General features: G+C 38.0%; 2 protein-coding genes across 4 annotated transcripts in view; one reads left to right on the top strand and one right to left on the bottom strand.

Moving 5' to 3' along the window:
- Slc3a1 (solute carrier family 3 (amino acid transporter heavy chain), member 1) overlaps nucleotides 1-1238 on the top strand; it is a 36179-nt gene extending 34941 nt beyond the window's left edge. The window contains exon 10 of the mRNA XM_013017973.1: nucleotides 634-1238. Within this exon, the coding sequence (XP_012873427.1) occupies nucleotides 634-1077 (444 nt within the window). The 3' untranslated portion in view covers nucleotides 1078-1238. The remainder of the gene's footprint in view (nucleotides 1-633) is intronic.
- A 363-nt stretch (nucleotides 1239-1601) lies between these two features.
- Nucleotides 1602-21471, bottom strand: part of Prepl (prolyl endopeptidase-like) — a 33753-nt gene continuing 13883 nt past the window's right edge. For all 3 annotated transcript variants that reach the window (XM_013017972.1, XM_013017970.1, XM_013017971.1), the window contains exons 5-14: nucleotides 19518-19653; nucleotides 15778-15994; nucleotides 15063-15248; nucleotides 13116-13313; nucleotides 8874-9049; nucleotides 7278-7494; nucleotides 3364-3513; nucleotides 2938-3061; nucleotides 2172-2245; nucleotides 1602-1762 (exon numbers count right to left, since the gene is read on the bottom strand). In XM_013017972.1, the coding sequence (XP_012873426.1) occupies nucleotides 1673-1762; nucleotides 2172-2245; nucleotides 2938-3061; nucleotides 3364-3513; nucleotides 7278-7494; nucleotides 8874-9049; nucleotides 13116-13313; nucleotides 15063-15248; nucleotides 15778-15994; nucleotides 19518-19653 (1568 nt within the window). In that variant the 3' untranslated portion in view covers nucleotides 1602-1672. The remainder of the gene's footprint in view (nucleotides 1763-2171; nucleotides 2246-2937; nucleotides 3062-3363; nucleotides 3514-7277; nucleotides 7495-8873; nucleotides 9050-13115; nucleotides 13314-15062; nucleotides 15249-15777; nucleotides 15995-19517; nucleotides 19654-21471) is intronic.

A 21471-nucleotide genomic window follows, 5' to 3' on the forward strand; every position in this document is an offset into this window, starting at 1 on the left:
CTTTTTTCTTTTTGCTTATATGGTGCTGAGGAATCGAACCCAGGGCCTCAGGCATGCAAGGCAAGTGCTCTACCACTGAGCCACCTTCCCAGCTCTAAACACAATTCTTTTAGGATTCCTGAAGTGTGGCTGAGTCTGGTTTCACAGCAAGTTAAAGTGTAGTAGAGCACAGTGCACTGCAAGGACTCCCAGAAGAGCTGAACTCTGAAGTGGTAATTTCCACCAGGTTTTCTTTTCTCTTTCTTTCTTTCTTTCTTTTTTGTCAGTTGTTGGGCTTGAACTTTGGGCCTAGGCCCTGTCCCTGGTGCTCTACCACTTGAGGCAGTTTTCTGGTGGTTAATTGGAGATAAAAGTCTCACGATGTTCCTGCCTGGGTTGGCTTTGAACCGTGATCCTCAGATCTCAGCCTCCTGAGTAGCTAGGATTACAGGCATGAGCCACCAGTGCCCGACTCTACCAATTTTATGTAAACTGTTTTTATCTACATATTAATGTTTATAATTTGGCAGTTATTTGACAGGGCAAATAGAAGCAAGATTTTTTTTTGGGGGGGGAAATAATTATTAGATATTAAACTATTTAACAAAATCTTAGAATCAAATATTCATGTAAAAACTCTTTTTTAAAAAATAGGTCCAGAAAATGCAGCCCGGTTCAGCTTTAAAATTATATCAAGATTTAAGTTTCCTTCATGTCAATGAGCTGCTTCTCAGCAGGGGCTGGTTTTGTCTTTTGAGCAATGACAGCCACTTTGTCATTTACACAAGAGAACTGGATGGCATAGACAGAATCTTTATCGTGCTTCTGAATTTTGGAGAATCATCAACACAACTAAATCTACAGGAGATGATTTCAGGTCTTCCTACAAAACTGAAAATAAAATTAAGTACCAATTCTGCCTCCAAAGGCAGTGAAATTGATACGAGGAGTATTCTTCTGGAGAAGGGAGATGGCATCATCTTGGAATACAAGACAAACAATCTCTTTCACTATCGAACAGCTTTCAGGGACAAGTGTTTTGTTTCCAACCATGCATGCTATTCCAGTACCTTAAACATACTGTACAAGCTATGTTAGGACCTCTATGCGAGGGTAATATTGGCCATGGTTTATGTTTTTATTTCCTGTACAGCATACTGCTATATGAATAGTCATTAATTCTTAGATATAGGTATTTCTGGCACCTGCATGTAACTGCTTTCTCAAATGTTTGAAAGAATAAAATGTTTAAAAGAAAATATTGTGTATAGTTGTTACATTTTTTTCCTTAAAATGCAGCCATAGAAATCGGAAGATGACTTACTCACAATGTCTAAAAATATCCATTAGCAAAGAGGAAGGACACTGATTGTAAACTGCTTAAAGAAAATTCTAGTAAAAGACACAAAGTGTTCTGCTTGGAAGGGAGGCCTGTATTCTGTGGCCCCTAGACCTTCACTCCTCTCCCTTCCCCATGTCCTTCTAAGGAGCATGATTTAAAAACTTCTCTCCCAGGTTAAGGGATATCAGAGGGAACAGTACAAGCGAGATGTAGACTATGCAAAACCTGGGTGAAGAAACAACTTTCAAAAGATTATCTAATAACTTAAAAGCTCACTTTTCTAATCCACTTGGAAATAAGAGTATAAAACAAGTTATATACTATTTCCAATTCTCAGTAGAACGCAGCATTTCAGAATTTTAGGTATTTCTTAAGATTCTCGAAAACACTGGTGTTGTCAAGTCCAAGTTCTTCATACAAGAATTTAATTTGGGCTGTAATCTAAAAGAAATACAATTAAAAATTAGATAGAAGGACTTTGTGGTGAAATTCCAGCGTTTTAAGTCTATCTTTGTTTTCCTATCTCCATCTAACCTCAAACCAGCGTTTTAAGTCTATCTTTGTTTTCCTATCTCCATCTAACCTCAAAGTCAATAAGTTATGACAGGAGTCTTTATATTCAGGACAAGAGTAGAAGGCTTTCAACAATTAAGATTCAATTACTTTAACAGAACTCCCTTATCAAGTACAAGAACAAGCACATTCTCTTCCCCCTCCTCCTCACCCCCTTTCCTGGGTCTGTGGCATAGGTCTGACAATTGTGAAGTAGGTCAGACTTAAATCTTGCAACCACCACTGAAAAACTTGCATACACTCATCCCTGTCAACTGAGAGAGGCTTGATAACATACCTTTTTGTGAGAATCCTCAATCACATGATTCCCTCCAGGCTGAATATCTAAAATAATATTGGGTGTCTGAGAACCTGAAAGAGGTAACATGCAAAACAATTAGTCTTCAAAAGACTGAGACAGTTCTCCCTTCTCTGTGGTATTCCAGTTCAAATAGTAGCAAAACCTCCATCACCACCACCAGTGAGAGGGGAGGGGCAAAAGCAGCAGAAGGTTCTAAAGGAGAATCAGGGGATCCAGTTGCTTGTGGAAGCTGGTTAAGAGCAATGACTGAGGAAGGGAGTCAATAGCCCTGTGAAATCGGAGTGTTCTGTACCCTGGGAATGCCAAATACATGGCAAGGGGTGGGAGGGAGAACTACAGAGGGTAAGGGTGGCTCTGACTTGCAGATCAGTCTTGCTTCTGTAACTTCAAAGCAAAATGGAAACATTCTTATCTAATGAAAATGAAACAATTGTCTTAAAACATCTAGTTTGGCCTCTGAAGCATCAAAGCCAAATCCCTAGAATGTATCTTTTAAAGTCAAAGAAGTCTAAGAATAGTATCTCAATAAATATTGTTAAACTCTTGTTACAGTAGTACATCTTCAAGTTAGGCGATACTTGGATTTACTTCGTTCTTTGTGTCCTGCCTACTTTAACACTGTCCTCTGCAGAAGGGGCTAGGCAGCAGATGATCTGGTCTGTAGCATGAGCTGCAGTACTTAGGGCAGTGTGCTGAGGGTCAGTCCAATTAGCCATCTTCCTGTTTCCAGGCAGTCTCTTACCTTCACCAGCTTCCTTAGCATGCTCCATGATAGCTTCCTTCAGTTTCTCAGTATAGTTTACAATTCCTTTCAAAGGTACACGTTCGTCATTTTCATAAGCTGTGATATGAATTGAAGGATAATGCTAAAAAGAAAACAGATGTACTCAGTTTATATTACTTGAATTGTATTTTCAAACCATGAAAAATAATTACCTTCAGTTTTTTCCTCTAAGAACAGGTCTCAGCATTAGAGTACCAGACTATTATTACCTATCCTAGGCTTTTCATGTCTAAGGAGACAATGCCTGCATATAATCTAGTAAGGCAAAAGCACTCTATTCTGAGGTGGAAGCAGCTGTGTGGTTCTGAAGATACTTGGTTACCCCGAAGCCCCCAAAATCTCCTGGCTCAGCTCAGGATGGCGCAACATAATCGTTTTTACTACCTGAGCTTTAATATTTTGATAGGGACAATAGCGTTTTATGTAATTCCTATGTTTCTCATCAGATGAAGGATTCCCCCATTCTTCTATTTCTTCTAATGTCAGAGGAAGTGTAGTGTCCATCATAGTGTTGAGAACATCCAGGAAAGGTGCCTAAAAAAGGAAAAAAAAAGCCAAAGAAATTTACATTTATTTCATCTAAGTGATTGGTCAAACTAGTTTTAGATAATTATGTTATTTATCAGTACCAATGTGCAAAAACATAGCTCAAGACATGTAAATCCTCAGGAGATATATCAACTTCAAGTCTTTAAAGAGCTGATGACTTAAAACTGAATTTTACATGTTCGGACTTTTTTTTTTGTCAGTCATGGGGCTTGAGTACTGGGCTTGGGTGCTGTCCCTCAGGTCTTCAGCTCAAGGCTAGAGCTCTACCACTTGAGCCACAATGCCAATTCCGGTTTTGTAGTGCTTTATTGAAGATAAGAGTCTCATGGTCTTTCCTGCCTGGGCTGGCCTTTGAACCACAATCCTCAGATCAGATTACAGGTATGAGCCACTGGTGCCTGATCTACATGTTCAGACTTTTTAAATGACACGTACAGAACAAGAATTTATCTTCTAATTTCACAACTTCTATTTCTAATTTGGTGACATAATTATATCTTTTCTTTTTTTTTTGTCAGTCTTAGGCCTTGAACTCTGGGCCTGGGCACTGTCCCTGAGCTCTTCAGCTGAAGGTGAGTGCTCTACCACTTGAGCCACAGTGCCACTTCCACTTTTCTGGTGGTTAATTTAAGATAAGAGTCTCATGGACTTTCTTGTCTGGGGGGCTTTGAATTGTGAGCCTCAGATCTCAGCCTTCTGAGAAGTGAGGATAACATACATGAGCTATCGGCGTCCAGTTATACTTTTTCTTATATAAAAGTAGTAAATACTACTTTCACACTCATTAGGATGCCTAAACAACAATCAGGAAATATCAAGTGTGGTGACAGCATCAGAGTATAAATTGGTGCAGCCACTGTGGAAAATAACATGGTAGCTCTTAAATAATTAAGCTTTGGTTAACCATATGATCTAATAGTTCTATTTCTGTTATATATCCAAAAGAACTGCAAATGGGGTCTTAAAGAGGTATTTGTATACCTACGTTCATAGCAGCAATATTCATAACTGCCAAAAGGCAGAAGCAGCTCAAATGCCCATTAATAAATGAGCAAGCAAAATGTATATGCATATGATGGAGTACTATTCAGCCTTAAAAAAGAATGAAATTCTGACATATGTTACTATATGGATAAACATAAAGAATATAATCTAAGTAAAATAAGCTAGTGTCAGACAAATTCTGTATGATTTCACTTATAAGTACCTAGAGTAGTCAAATTCACATAGATAACGAAGGGTCATTTCCAAGGGCTGAGGAAGAAGGGGATGGAGAATTGCACAGTATTTCAGTTTTGGAAGATGAAAACTTGAGTCTTAGAGACTAACTGTACAACTGTGAATGTACTCAACACTGAACTGCATATTTACAAAAGGTTAATAGGGTAAGCTTTATGTTAACTCATTGCAAGTAAAAAAATTGGTAAAACTGACAAGTTCCCAACAATATATCAATTCTTTTTCACCAGATGAAAGTTTGTAACAATGTTAATGGTAGAAAATCGATTGGAAAACATGAAAGACACAAAAACTAATCACCCATTGGCTCCTAACCAGTGTTAAAACATTCAATAAAGTAGAGGTGCTTTTTTTTTGCGGGGGGGGGCAGGGAGGTCAGTCCTGGGGCTTGAACTCTGGGCCTGGGCACTGTCGCTCAGGTCTTCAGCTCAAGGCTAGCATTCTATCACTTGAGCCACAGCACCACTTCCAGTTTTCTGAGCCACCGGCGCTGGCTAGAGGTGCTTTTTAAAACAATCTTTTCAGCTTTCTCTCATATAATTAATAACCATTTCTAGTGCATACTTCTACTTCTTTTTTGGCTGCTTAGTATCTAAATTCCTTTTATACATTTGGGAAATCACTGACATTGGGTAGCACCTGTCTCACTGAAGAAAATGTGATGCCAGCAAGGTGTCTTCCTTAGTTTTTCTTGTCCCTCAGAAACATACATATGCTCCAAATGTTGGATGGGAAGATAGTGTTTCAAAGAAGTAATGATCATACAAATGTTATTCAGGTATGAGTGATACTCCATCCAGTTTCTAGAAGGAGCACTGCTAGTGTTGAGAGATGATCTGGGCTCAGCAGTAGCAACTTCCCTGGGCGAGATCCGCTTCTGGCTGCACCACTTCCACTGCTGGCTCTGCATGTACATACAGCTTACCAAATACTCAAATAAAAACACCTCCTTCTTCAACTGGTCAGGTTTTATCATGTTCATAATTAAGAACTTTGACTTGCATATAAATATCCTATTGTATATTTAGGTCCTCTCTGATTCTTCACTATAATAAGCAACAATGGATAAATGTGCTTACAAATATATTTCTGATTATTTGCTTTTACACTTCTAAAAGTCAAAATTAATTGAACTTGGTATTACAAATGATTCTGCTACTGCCATCTTTAACGAGAGGCTTATTTTTCTCATACTTGTATTTCTATTAAAAATAGACATATAGAATTGAGCTATTTAAAACTTATTAGTTTACTACCCCTAGTCCCCCAAAATCGTGAAAATAATTTACTCTGTCCCATGAGTCATTTTTGTTGTTGTTGTTGGGCTTGAACTCAGGGCCTGGGCGTTGTCCCTAAGCTCTTTTTGTTCAAAGATAGGGCTCTACCACTTCAAGCCACAGCTCCACTTTCAGCTTTTTGCTGGTTAAATTGGAAGTAAGAGTTTCATGGACTTTTCTGTTCTGGCTGGCTTTGAACTGCAACCCTCAGATCTCAGACTCCAGAGTAGCTAGGATTACAGGCGTGACCACCAGCACCTGGCCCAGTCATTATTTTCTAGGGAATTTAACTAGGATGTAAGAGAATGATAGGAGTAAAATCAAATGCTAAAATATAGTTTCATAATTTTGGATAGTAGGAAAAGATACTGGAACATTTCTAAAACAGGATAAGAGATCATCAATATGCTAAATGAGAATGGAGTATCTAAAGCTAAATGTGGTGACACACATCTGTAATCCCAGCACTTGATTGAGTTCTTGGTCATTTAGGACTATGTACTGAGTTTAAAGTAAACCTGATCTGTCTCAAAACTAACCAACCAGCCAACTAATCAACCAACTAATCAACCAACCAACCAATCCACCCCTGATTATCTAAATAGAGAGCTCTAAACCTAGGAATGAAATGTTGATGGGTGGTAGAGTGCTATACTGCCTAGGAGGCAGGGGATGAGGTGCATTCCAGAGTCACATGATGATTCACCTGCTTTCTAGAACCATGCTCATTTATATATGCTTCATCTCTTTCCCATTGGATCTAATGTTCTGGTGAAGAGGAAATTATCACTGGGAATTGTTATCATTCAGTAGAATCCTCTAAAATTAGTAAAGGACATAGTCAGAGAAGAAGGAGTAAAAAGTAAGCAGGGGAATAAAAATAGATTTAGAAGTTCTAGAGCTAGAGTTATTTGTTTAAAGTGTTGTTACCCTCCTTATACTATGGTAAAACTGTAGCAGATTTTTTTTTTTTTGGGTCCGGTCATGGGGCCTGAACTCTGGGCCTGGGCACTGTCCCTCAGCTCTTCAGCTCAAGGCTAACACTCTACCACTTGAGCCACAGCACCACTTCCGGCTTTTTCTTTTTGCTTATGTGGTGCTGAGGAATCGAACCCAGGGCCTCAGGCATGCAAGGCAAGCGCTCTACCACTGAGCCACCTTCCCAGCCCCTGTAGCAGATTTTTTATTCTTAGAACAGCTTTATACTTGCCCCAGGAAAGATAGTATACTTACCTCCAAAGTCACAGCTTTCAGGAGCTCTGGGTTAGAATTACACAATGCGCCCACAAGTACCCCTCCAGCACTGAAAGCAGTCAAAGTCGTTAGACTTGGCTGAGAAAAGCCTTGGCTATGAAGTGTCTTAATGCAAGCTTCTAAGTCAGCAAGGCCATTCAGTTTTTTAGTGAGACGGCCATCAGCGTGCCACTGGAGACCTAACTCACCACCACCCCTGCAGTGAAAGAAAGAGATAACGATGTAGGCAGAGCTCAGCAAATTGTATTGGAGAAATGGCTTTCTTTGGCTCTCAAGCTAAGAAGTGTTAACTTTTTTTTTTTTTTTTTGGGTCCGGTTGTGGGTCTTGAACTCTGGGCCTGGGTGCTGTCCCTCAGCTCTTCAGCTCAAGGCTAGTGCTCTAACACTTGAGCCACAGTGCCACTTCCGGCTTTTTTTTCTTTTTGCTTATGTGGTGCTGGGGAATCAAACCCAGGGCCTCATGCATGCAAGGCAAGCGCTCTACCACTGAGCCACCTTCCCAGCCCCAAGTGTTACATTTTTTAAACGCTAGGAAAACAAGGACTATGTCACAGAGATTGTCTGACCTGAACAGCCTGAATGTTTACTGTCTAGTTTCTTCAGAGAAAAAAGACTTGCCAACACTTGATTTAGACAATGGAAAATTGATTTGATCACTAGGTTTTGAGTATATGGCTTCTATTCATCAGAGAATGTCTAAGTATAGACCCTAGAAATATAAACAAGCAAAAACTCCCTATGGATAAGCCTCTAAGTTTGTGAGGAAAGCAATCAGTAACACTGGTTGCTGCCTTGCTGTGGGCGTGTTTCAGTTTACGAGCAGAGGAACCAACATCCAGGTCTATTCCCTAATCTGGCGATGCATGTGTGAGTCAGAAGCACACTGGAGTAAGGAGATGATGCCTAAGCTGAGGTGTAAAGGAATAATTTAAGTTTCCAGAAAGGCGTGAAAAGAGAGCATAGTGTGTGCAAGAGGAAGAAGGTAAGAGGAAGTCACACAGGAGAGGACTGATGACAGATAGCACCAGAGATCAGCATGACACCACAGAGATCGGTGAGACACCACAGAGATCAGTAGACCTTTAAATTACTTTACCTACCAATTTTGTTCTGGATATAGGGAAGTACAGAAGACCTTAAGCAGAAACAAATTCATACGTGTGTTTTGAAAATGGTTTAAACAGGAGTTAAGCTAGAGAAAACCCTAAACTAGCCAAGCACGGTGGCCTATACCTACAATCCCAGCACCTGGAGGCTGAGTTTGAGGCTAGCGTGGGCTATGTAGGAAGACCCTGTCTCCAAAAAAAAAAAAATCTAAATTTAGGAGAATCAATAAATAATAATGTAAATAAGTACAAAGACTTCAACATTTATTCAAAATTCCTAGAAGTCTACCCTTTTGCTCTTCAGATAGACTCGTTTGTTAACTGAATGAAGTTGTATCAGAACAGGATTAGGAATATAGAAAGCCAATAAATGCAAGTAAGGAAATAAGCTTTTGCCTCAATGCATTGTTATTCTGATTTGCCACAATGATCAAGCACTCATATGCCAGGCAAGATTGTGCTGACTCACCTCACATGGCAATATGCTAATATCCATCCATCATCCACCAAGACCCGCCTTTCAGGTCTGAAGTTCATTTTCAGATCCATTCCATAAGCTCCATACACATGTACCAAGAGAGGCTTCTTCTGTAAATCCTCAGAGTCCGTTTTGTGGAAAATAGTCATTGGCACTAATTTTCCATCCTGGAAACAAGGAATTATTATGCATGTTTTTTTTTTCCTTCTGTTTTCCTGTAGTACTAGGGATTGAACCCAGGATCTTGCACATTAGGCAAATACTCTACCACTGAGCTACATTCCAGGCTAAGAAATACCTTCCTAGACAGTTTACTTCTAAATTAAAATGCACTGAAGTACACTTCCCCTGTTATGAAATTACTGTTAGTGAACATAAACTTGAAAGAGTTATAGTCTGTAAAAATACATCAGAATTCTTGTTTCGGACTGCCTTGCCAACCTATAAGACTAGCTGGAAAAGAGAAGCATGACTAGCTTAAAAACATCCATTTTATTAAATACAGCTTTTGATAAGAGTAAAGTGACTTGAAAATTTCTTTGGCGAGTCCTGCAGCTTGAACTCTGGGCCTCAGAGCTACTTCTGAGCTCTTTTTGCTCAAGGCTAATATTCTGAGCCACAGTGCCACTTCTGTGTTTTTCAGAGTAGTTTACTGGAGACCTTTCTGCCTGGTCTGCTTCTAATGGTCATCCTCAGATCTCAACCTCCTGAGTAGCTAGGATTTCCTAGACAGGCATAAGCCACTGGTACCCAGCTTAAAGTGATTTTTTTTTTTTTTTGCCAGTCCTGGGACTTGAACTCAGGGCCTGGGTTCTGTCCCCAAGCCTCTTTGTACTTAAGGCTAGTGCTCTACCATTTGAGCCACAGCGTCACTTCTCACTTTTCCTGAGTGGTTTATTGAGATAAGAGTCTCATGAGCTTTTCTGCCCAGGTTAGCTTCGAACCCAGTCCTCAGATCTCAGCCTCCCGAGTACCTAGGATTATACCACTGGCGCCCTGCAAAGTGACTTTTAAAAAAGCATTCATTACTCAGCATTACTTTAAATTTTCTCTTTCAGGTCAAGCCAAAATGCTTATTAAGATCAGAAATTCTACTATAGAATTATCTTAGTGCCTATTTAAACTTTTCAACTGTGAATATTTAAAAATATGCTGAGGAAAGAGTTCCCTTCTTGTATATCTATCCTTTAGTCCCAGAATTCACAACCACCAGGACCTGAAATCTCTCACTGACTTATTAATATACTCACAATCTTGTGAAAGGCTTATTTAACTTTACTAATTTTTTAAAAAATAGCTTAAGTAAATTTCATAAAGTTCTACAGTTAAATTGTTTTTATGCCTCTTAGTTATTTCTTAATGTAGCTTAAATTCATCTGTCCAGGTTAATGAAACTAGATACTTTCTGACAGATAAAATACAGATAAGCAAACCACATTTTGTTCTTCCTTTCATAGACAAAGGGTGAAGAAGTTGCCTTTCACTGTGTTTTAAAACAAAACACAATAAAATGGTACTAATTTAGTAGAATAAAGTCACTCTTTCTCATTTTTTCCATTTATATTTTGATAATTTCATTTGGGAAAATAAATGGAGACAAAAAAGGTTGGGAGTGTATCTCCTGCTCATTCTTAATGTACCCAACTTACTATGACAGAAAAAGTAAATTTTCACTTCTCAGTAAGATGCATTCTTATAAAAGTTGATTTCTATAAAACAAGCTTGGTCTTTTCATCCCCGACTCTAGCCTGATTTCAATTACAGGATTAGGAAAAACGTGCTGGTTGCAACCTTGTGCAAAGAGGAGGTAAAGATGGTAGCTAGTCCTGTGGTGGTCAAGGTCAGAATTCGGTAATCTGCCTGTGGCAATGGACAGCAGGTTCCTCTCCTGATGCTTGAGGATCCATTGCTCTCCAAGTACAGAAGTCAACTCTTCTTTCAATTTAGGGAACAAAACTTGGTAGATCACTATAATCACATTTTCTTTTTTTTGCAAAAGTCAACAAAATACAAAATATGTGATTTCATGACTTGATAAACAATTATTTTCCTATTTTTCTTCCTTCCTTCCTTCTTTCCTTCCTCCCTTCCTCCCTTTTTCATTCTTTCTGCTGGTACTAGAACTCAGGTCCAGCTTTTTTTTTTTTGGTCAGTCCTGGGGCTTGAACTCAGGCCATTATTCCTGAGCTTCTTTTGCTCAAACCAATTTAGCTACTACACCACTTCTGGCTTTTTCTTTATGTGGTATAGAGGAATTGAACCCAGAGCTTCATGCATGCTAGACAAGCATTCTACCACTAAGCCACATTCCCAGCCACTGCTTAGGTTTTTCACACAAGACTAACATTCTAGCATTTGAACTATAGCTTCATGTCCATGTTTTTTTTTCCCTAAGAGGTGGAATAAATGGGACTGAAACATAATATTTTAAACTTTATTTTGCATTTGTCCTAAGATATATGTATTGCTTTTCAATTACAAAAATCAGTATTTGCTTAAAGACAGTAACATGTGAAATTACTAATATATGCTAAAAATCTAAAAATTCAAGACTACAGTTAATATATATTAGATTCTCTGAACAAGTTTCAAGATTTTTTTGGTCAGTAGTGGGACTTGAAAACTCTGGGTGGCCTGGGTCCTGTCCCTCAGCTCTTCAGCTCAAGTCAAGTACTCTACCACTTGAGCCACAGCGCCACTTTGGGTTTTCTGGTGGTTAACTGGGGATAAGAGTCTTAAAGACTTTCCTGCCCTGGCTGGCTTGAACCAATATCCTCAGATATCAGTCTCCTGAGTAGCTAGGATTACAGTCATGAGCCACTGCCGCCCAGCTGAAGATTCCTTTTTTAATTTTTATCTTTTAATTGCTATTGTAATGGTGATATACAGAGGGGTTACAATTACGTAAGTCCAGGTAATGAGTACATTTCTTTTGGACAATGTCACCCTTTCCTTCACTCTCCCCAGTTTTTCCCTCTTGTTCCCACTCACAAGTGGTACTATGGTTCATTTTTGAAAAAAGTGACTAGCGAGTACCACCCTCACCCTTTGTTAAATTTTAGATTCTGTATACTGAGTAGACTTAGAGTATGGGATATCAGTTATTTCCTCATCTCCCTGGCAATCTACAACTTGGGGTCTCTGCATGAGATTCCCTGTCTCCTTTCTAGCTTATTCTCAACCATCTTAAAAACCTTTAAGACTCTTAAAAAATAGCATATATTAGCTGTACAAGGGATTTCATGGTGACATTTCCACACATGTGTACAATGTATTCCAATGAACTCTCATCCATGATTCTCCCTTTCTCTCATTCCCCTTCCTCATGTAATTGCAAAAAATTTTTGTAGCTGGGCGCCAGTGGCACATGCCTGTACACCTAGCTACTCAGGAGGCTGAGATCAGAGGATTGAAGTTCAAAACCAGCCCAGGCAGGAAAGGCTATGAGATTCTTATCTCCAATTAACTACCAGAAAACTGAAAGTGGTACTGTGGCTCAAGTGATAATGCGCTTGCTTTGAGCTGAAGAGCTCAGGGATGGTGCCCAGGCCAAGTTCAAGCCCCATGACTACCAACAACAAAAATTTCTTTAATACATTTTCATATTTGCCAACAATCTATTTTGACAATATTTATCATTTTTTACCTTTGTTATTTAACCCAATTAAAAAAATTTAGGGCTTGAAATGTGGCTTAGTGGTAAAGTGCTTGCCCAGCATGTATGAAGCCCTGGGTTTTATTCCTCAATACCACATAAACAGAAAAAGCTGGAAGTGGCCCTGTGGTTCAAGTGGTAGAATGCTAGCCTTGAACAAAAGAAGCTCAGGGACACTGCCCATGCACTGAGTTCAAGCCCTGGGACTGGTAAAAAACAAAACAAAACAAAAAACAACCAAACATAAACATGGGAAAGAAAGGGCTTAAGGTAATAATATATTATTAATAATTTATATTATATATATGTAATAATATGTGTTTTTGAATCCATGTGTAATAAATGGATTTTAAAGTTAAAAAGGCTGGAGGTATGGCTCAATGGCAGGACACCAGTTTAGCAAGTGCAAAGCCCTTGTACTTAGTACCAAAAAAAAATCCATATAGTCCCTATAATTATTTGGGCCTTACTGTAGTACAAGGGATCCATTTCAGAAAATGGTGCTAATATAATCTCAACAGCTGCATAGTCTGCTTTCAATGGCTGGGAGTTAGAAGTAGAGATTACAAAAGACTTACCTTACTTTTGGCTTCTAGACGTAGAACACGACTAGTCTTTGTGATTGGGTCTTCATGTCCAGTTTCTTCAAACAATTTGCCTTCTGCGAACTTGTAGGTATAATATTTGGGAGGTCGTATTGGAGAGCAAAGCTGAAAGGGGCAGTTCTTCGGGTCAGAATTTGTATCCATTATGAATCCACAGGCCCAAGGAGGGAGCTGAAGAAATGAAACAATTATTTCCACTCTTCTTCTAGATACTAAGTGTCAGTGATTAAATTTCTGAAATTGCTCCAAACAAGATGATGTGGATATCTAGTTTACTTTCTCTTTCCATATGGTGACATATTTAAAGATTACTTATTTCATCACAATAAAATATATTTTAAGCAAGCAAATAAAATTCTACATTAATGACGATTAAGCAAGAGAAGTATATGTGAAACACATTTATCAGGACTCTAGATGTACGTGAAATTTTTTTTAACACAATAGTTTATTTGGGGGTATAAACTTGGGCAATGAAATAACCAAATGGTTAAGAACAAATGAACAGAAATTCCCATTCCCAGTTGTAAATAGCTAGCTCTAAGATCTCTGATCTCAAAGAACATGAAATCCTCAGGTGTGTTTTGAATCATTTCCTCACCAGTCCTTAGTCTACTGCCTGGACAGCCTAGTGATGAGTGCTGGTAGTCTGGGCTACAAATGGCTCAGCAGCACCAAAGCACTTACAATTTGTTTCTAACTTTAGCTTCCAGGCTAACCATTGTGCAGAACAAAACCTTTCCAGGCATATCTACTCTGAGAGACTCACAGCTATTATGCTTAAGATTCTTAACTTTAAGAAAAAAGAAAGGAATCAAAATTTATTCTCTCAGAGCAGCAGGGTCCAAATTCAAGTTTCCCACTAATATCCCACTTACACCTTTTTAAAAACTCTGGTAAGCAGGTTGGCAGTGTTAGAAAAAGTACAGAGGGTCACAACATCAAAAGAAAATTGCCTTTCTGAATAGTTATGGAAAGAGAAAATTCCTTAGAAAATCAGAGGTCTTGGCACAGCTCTTGGGCACTACTGAAAAGGGTAGAGAGAGATGTGTACATCAAGAGTACACCATTTCTCCTCCAGAAACTACAGCCAAGACTGGAGTTTGCTCACCAAGCAAATTTCTTCTAATTATTCCAACAGTCTACCTATAGGAAACACCAGTTACACACATTTCCAATGTTTCTGTAAGAGTTCCTCAAGTGTTCTCCTCAGGTTGAGGATTATTTTAAAGAACTAAGCATTGGTGCCTATGAGTGGGCCATGACTGTGATCTGACTATTTTAGTCTACATGTTGGATACTAGGCATGTGCCAACAAATCTCACATCTTGCTTTTGAAATGGAGTCTCATGGACTTTTTTTCCTGGGCTGGTCTAGAACTATAATCATCCCCATCATGGATTCCCATGTAGCTTAGATGACCTACACATGCCACTATGTTCAGCCATTGATAGCACCAACCAGTCAGCCTGTAAGCAGACAGTGGAGATCACTGCCATCCCCATACTGAAAGAGACCAATCTTTATGTGCTATGGATACAGATACAAGCATGTGACAGAAGCCAGTGTCTACTGTTTTACTGAGGATGTGAGTTGGGAGAAGGCAGCCAGTGGTTGGGCACTAGCTGCCAAAGAGGCCTGAGTTATGGCCATACTTAATATTGTGAAGTAGAAAGCACAATACAATAGTCTTTAACTCTACTTATGAAGTCCACACTATCAGACAGTAGTTTAAGTAAAACAGTATTAAACTCATGGTCACCAAAGGAACTTAAAACTAAAACTGATGAAGAGCCAATAACCACATGACATTTAAATTCTTAAGAAAAATGTACAATACTATTCTAAATTTGATGTTCTGTTAGCTAAACTGTGTATGTGTTTAGATTCATATTACTGTCTTTTGAAAATTAGACATACCTTTAGAGACCGAACTGAATCATCAGCCAGACCAATTACATTAACATAAAGGAGATTGCTGTGCTTCAGGAAGAGAACACAGTGATCCTTAAACATGTCCAAGTCAATAACTTTGGTATTTTTCTTCATTGTGAAAAATAAATCCCAGTTCATAATAGCAGGGGTATCTGCTGCTGTTCTCATCAGCTGTGTGGGAACAAAACAAGAAGACATGTAGGTAAACACAGAAATAAAACTGTACTATAGTGTTCAGTGTTCATTATTAGTGGCTAGGTGTTACTATATGAGGACCTAGCTGAAAAGATTACATCTGTACCAAGGATAAGGTGTGAACAAAGCCCAGGCTAGCCTGCTGCAAGGTGAGTCAGTGTAGTGCTTAGCAGACAGCCAACTGGTGAACTTCTGAATGAAACAACTAACTCCAGGGAACAATGGATACATCGCTGTGCTTGCCTGAAGTCAATCCAAACTGCCAACTCCAAAAAGAATTGGTTTATAGGTTCATTCTTTTAAGTTAACAGTTTGCCTTTAAAATATATAATTGGAATAGAGTATGTTTCATTTCCCAATCATTTAGGCATAGTTAGAAGAGGAAGAGCATTAGCTCTAAGGGAGGAAATATGGAATTGATGATGTACAGGAAGGTAGCACTAATGGTAGTAAGGGAAGTATGACATTTCCAAACAATATAAAAGGGATGAGAATCTAGAATTACCTTGAATTCTGTAGGCTCTCCAACATTAGTGAGAATGTACAATTCATCATCTCTGTGTTCAACATAGTAGAGGACCCCAGGTATTCGCTTCTGGAGAAGTACTGGTGGGTCCCAAGGGCTCAGGCCATCTATCAACCACACTTCAGAAGTGGTCTTGTTCATAATGTTAATGGTGAGGAAACGACTATCCTTTGTAAGATAAAGGAAAACAAAATAGCTACACAGAGAGAAAGAAAGAAAGGCAGACATCAGAGCCATGAGATCTCAGTAAATTTCAAATGTGTTCTACCTTGTTAGTACCTCAGAGGTGATTTTACCTTGTTAATTACAGTATCTCAGAGGTGGTTTCTATGCATGTTAGCTTATAACATGGAGAGAAAATTAAAAATTTCCTTAATGAATATTAAAATTTTTTAATATGAGTATTATTTTTCTCATTCTCCTTCCAGATATTAGAAATTATTTTCCCTACCATTTTTATCATGTTTTTCAAATGTACACAGAAGTGAAAAGAACTGTAACGTGAACCCCAGCTGCTACCACATAGATTCCATTACTGCTAATAGTTTGACATATGTTCTTTATCACTTGTCTGTGTATCCATCTTTATTTGTATGTATGGCAAGGTAAACACTAAAGACATTATATCAATTACTAGATTATGACTAGATTATGAGCTTTCTGCTAAGGGGAAATAAAGTCTCCAGAGGAGATGAACAATAATAGAAAAGAAAAAGACTATTCTTATTTTGTTTTTTTCTCTGTATACATGCTGAATTACTTTTTTATACTTTTCTCCTGATTTTTTACAAGAAACTAGGACATGAGGTAGAAAACTATTCACAATCCCAGTAATCTAGTTTAATAACATGACCTTTTTCTCTTTTTCCTTCTAAGGTTTCTTTATATTTCATATATATCTTTAAGTAAATATAGATGCAATTTTGGTTCTGTTCTTATTTCACATATTAATATATAATTTAATGTAAGATTGTAATATTTTATTAATGCTTTTTATTTCAGCTTTCTAGTCTAAGCTCATTATACTTGGGGATGCTATGAAATCCTTTTAAAACATGCTGGCTTTTATCTAATATCCTATCAGGCTGAATTAGTATGACTCTTAAATTTTTACTTATTATTTTGACAGTTAAAAGGGCTTTTTAGGGCAGACAGTCTACAACTTGAGCCACACCCTTGAACCTTTTGTACTTCAGTTATTTTTCAGGAAGTGCCTCATACAGTCTGAGGCTGACTTCAGTCTAATCCTCCTGGCCTTTGCCCTTCGACTCTTAGAGCTGAATGATAGGCCTAGGTCACCATTGCTAGCTTACTGGTTGACTTTTTTTTTTTTTGTCGGTCATGGGGCCTGAACTCTGGGCCTGGGCACTGTCCCTCAGCTCTTCAGCTCAAGGCTAGTGCTCTACCACTTGAGCCATAGTGCCACTTCTGGCACTTCTGTTTATATGGTACTGAGGAATCCAACCCAGGGCCTCATAAATGCAAGGCAAGCACTCTACCACTCAGCCACCTTCCCAGTCCCAATTTTTTGTCTTGGATGAACTCTGCTTTGCAAGTAGCCACCATGCCTGATCAAAAACGTATACTTTAAGGCTTCATGGTTGTGAACCTTTGCTTGTTTGGATAATAAACTCCAATTTCCCACTCTGTAGTTATACTGGATATGTAAATGGTTAGCTTGAAATGATTTGCATGGATTTTAAGTTTCCATAAATACATTTAGAGAAGTATACCCAATCAGTATGAAAGAGACCTGGAACTAAGACATAAACCAAGAGAGACATTTGGAATTATTAGTTTATTATCCAATCTTTTTTTTTTTTTTTTTTAGTCTGTCATGGGTCTGGCTGTTGTCCCTGAGCTTTTCTGCTTAAGGTTAACATTCTACCCCCCCTTTGAGCCACAGCGCCACTTCTAGTTTTCTGGTGGTTAACTGGAGATAAGAGTCTCATGGCCTTTCCTGCCTAGGTTGGCTTCAAATGCGTGAGCCTCAGATCTCAGCCTCTTAGGTAGCTAGGATTACAGGCATGAGCCTCCAGCACCCAGCTTTATTATCTAATCTTTAAACAAACTATGTGAAATATTATTACTTATAGAAGTTGAACAAGAAATAGCTTATCCAAGATCAATCATACAATCTGTTGAGGAAATAAAATTAAAACCCTTGTCAAGAGTAGAATGGCTCATTTCAAGTGATTCCTCTTACTTTAAGACAGGTTCAGATAGCACAAAGGAAGAGCAGAAGACAAAGAGTTAGAAGGTGCTTATATTGCTAGTTACTAGCGCTACCGTTCTTGGAAAGTATAACTATCTGGACCTCAGCATAGTTACTCCTAATGCATTACAGGTGTAACTCTAAAATTCTTTTTGAACTTTCTAAGATGTCAAGTGATTAAGGCAGCTTTGTATTTTTAAGGCTATTCTAAACCTGTTTCACTGGGATCTTAGAGGTTTGTATGTCCAGTCTTCAGAGGCCAGGGCACTTCTCTTCTTTCCTAATTTGGTCCTGTTCCTGGTACTAGTGATTATAGTGCCACACTGTAAATTGTATAGTGAACTGCATTTGTTCCAGGAATAAAAATTAAAGAAAGAGGGAATGGTTTTGATCAATCAGTAACTTAAATATCTGAAAATGGGAGAAAATGTACTGATCATTAAGAATATGCTAGCGGGCATCCTCCCCTGGAACTAATTTTGGAGACATACTATAAAAATAACAGTCATTATATAACTAAAACTACTGAAGTACCAGAAACAAAGATGATGGAGAACATGGCTAGTGAGGGCTCCTTCTAGCCATACCTGTAACAATAATTGTTGCAAAATCAGGTAGTCCAGACAGACTAACAGGACTAAATATATTATTAAGTCAGTTTGGCAAACTTTCCCTGTGCCTTATTTCTGTAAGCTTCAATAATGTATTATCTCCTGATCTCCATTTCTCATTATAAACTTGGGATAGTCCAAGATTTTCTTTAAGGTCTTTCTCAGCTTTAAGATTTTTATGAAATGATGGGGTTGTTTTTTTGTTCTGGGCATCAACTTTACAGTCATAATTTTGGAATGGAATTCCATAGTTTTTCTTGCAAAATATATTGACATTGTGTAAACTACACTGTTAAATGATGTATAAGGTGATAGGATCTTGGTAGCAAGGGAAAATTTGTTTTTCACAAGCCATTTAGAAAAATATCTGTGGGTAAAATCAAGGGATTTTGCCAGATAAATTTACTACTACTTCTTCCCAAGCCTAGTGAAGTGGAAACACAAGCATAAATCCTGGAGATTACAAGGAATTTGAAAGCATTAGCTTTAAGAAAGAATTACTAAAGTACTGGGCAAAGAAAAATTTAATAGGCATGATGGCTGAAAGCAAAACAATTTAAAATGCAAATAATTTTAGTTGTGACTTAGATTTACAATTGCTATATGGCAGCCCTATTAAATGTTTAATTAACAATTCCTTTTATGTGTCATAGTTGAGACTGAATGTTACTTAGTAACTTAGCATTTTCAGCGTAATGATATATTTGTGTTTACTCTGGAGTTTGAGATGAAGAGATTAATTTAGAACATACGCAACTAATAAAAGAATTTTGCTCTACCCTTATTATACCTGGTTCCATACAAAATCAACATTTCAAGTTAATTAAGACCAGCACTTTAAATAATCAGAGAAATATTCTGAAGAAAATGATTTAATTGTGTTATTTTAGTACCTTGGATCTTTTTCTGTGTAAAAACGCTCATTACGTTTGTTATCACCAAACGTGGCTCGATACACATCATGACAGCGAAGGTTCCTCTGGAAAGTGTAGAATAAAACATCTTCATCTTCCTCATCTTTTACCCACTCTGAAAGAAAGTAATTAGAAAAATTAGATATAGCCAGTAAATAGTTTTTTTTTTCCTTTTCAAAGGCACAGCATATTCTAGTTTTGAATGCCAAAGAGAAGACATGTGCAAGCTAATCCTGGGAAATCTAAATATAACACAGGCTTGATTATTACTAACCTGTGTCATACATAACCCAGAGAGCTTTCCAGAAAAATAAAATATCACTTAATTAGTTCCAAGTCTTCAAGCAGCTAGCCTCAAGCTATTCAAGTTTCTAAGTAAGAGATAAGCCTTCAGTATATTGGAAAGACATTGGAATGGTCACTTTTGCTTTAGGAGATTATGAATTATGTTTAAATCTACATGATCCTGAAGAAACATATCACTTTTAGTTATTATAAAGGTGATATACAGAGGGGTGACAGTTACATAAGTCAAATCATGAGTACATTTCTTTTGGAACAGTGTCAACCCCCTCCCTCATTTTTGCATCACTTTCATGTGTCAATCTTCTCTGTCTACGGTCAAGTAATAGGATGCATCAAAACTACCAACTAATTTTTTTTTTTTTTTTGGTGAGTTGTGGGGCCTGGGTGCTGTCCTTGAGCTCTTTTGCTCAAGGCTGGTGCTCTACCATTTTGAGCCACAGATCTACTTCTGGTTTCCTGGTGGTTAATTAGAGATTAAAATCTCATGGATTTTCCTGTTAGGGCTGGTTGTGAAACATGATCCTCAGATCTCAGCCTCCTGAGTAGCTAGGATTACAGGTGTGAACCACCAGTGCCCAGCTAATCAAGTACATTTTAATGCTGTTCCTTGAATTCACTACAACTTCTTAACAGAAGTTTACATACAATTACATCATGACTGCCACCTGGCTGACAGTGATTGTAAACCACCATTGTATAATTTGCAACCTGATTTTAGAAATTAAAATGCACATAATGTATTTCTTAGAATCCAATAGGTAAATTATAATTTCAGTTAATTGCAAAAGCATCTAAACAATGAGGAAAAATATAGTAATGAAGAGGGACAAAAAGTTTAAAGTGCTACTCAATAATAAATGATATATTTTATAGTTGGTTCTATTACTGAAAATGTCAAAATTTCCATTGATGACTAAGTGACTTTAGCAGTCTGTCACAATAGCTGTAAGATAATACATATTAAACAATAACCACAAAACAAAATACCAAGTTTAAAGTTGAATGATATGAGATTTACTTACAATTTAATTCTACACAACAAACTGGCAAAAGCAAGTGATTAATATATTATACAACCAGGATTCTGATTATAACTTAAAAACAAACGAACAGGAGCCCTTTTGTTTTAGTTTGTTATTCAGAGAGGGTCTCCTGCTTTTGTCCAGCTAGTCTCAGACCTTGACTTTTTTAATCTGACTCCCAGGTAGCTGAGATTTCCAGCTTGGTTTTCTAAGTCAGAGTCTCTGTGATTTCTTTTTTTCCAATCCTGGGGCTTGAACTCAGGGCCTGGGCACTGTCTCTGAGCTTCTTTTGTTCAAGGCTAGCACTCTACCACTTGAACCACAGCACCACTTCTGCCTTTTTCTGTGTATGTTGTACTGAGGGATCAAACCTAGGGCTTCATGCATGCTAGGCAAGCACTCTACCACTAGGCCACATTCCCAGACCTATAATTTTTTTTTTTAAATGAGTCTCTGTAATTTTTGCCTGAGTTAGCCTTGAATCATAATGCTCCAATCTTTGCTTCCCAAGTTGCTGGTATTATAGGAATGTGTGCAGCCACTAAAACCCTTAAGTCTAACCATATATGCATACACACACACACACACACACACACACACACACA

This window comes from Dipodomys ordii, unplaced genomic scaffold, assembly GCF_000151885.1.
Source record: "Dipodomys ordii isolate 6190 unplaced genomic scaffold, Dord_2.0 Scaffold37, whole genome shotgun sequence".
NCBI classification, from domain to species: domain Eukaryota; kingdom Metazoa; phylum Chordata; class Mammalia; order Rodentia; family Heteromyidae; genus Dipodomys; species Dipodomys ordii.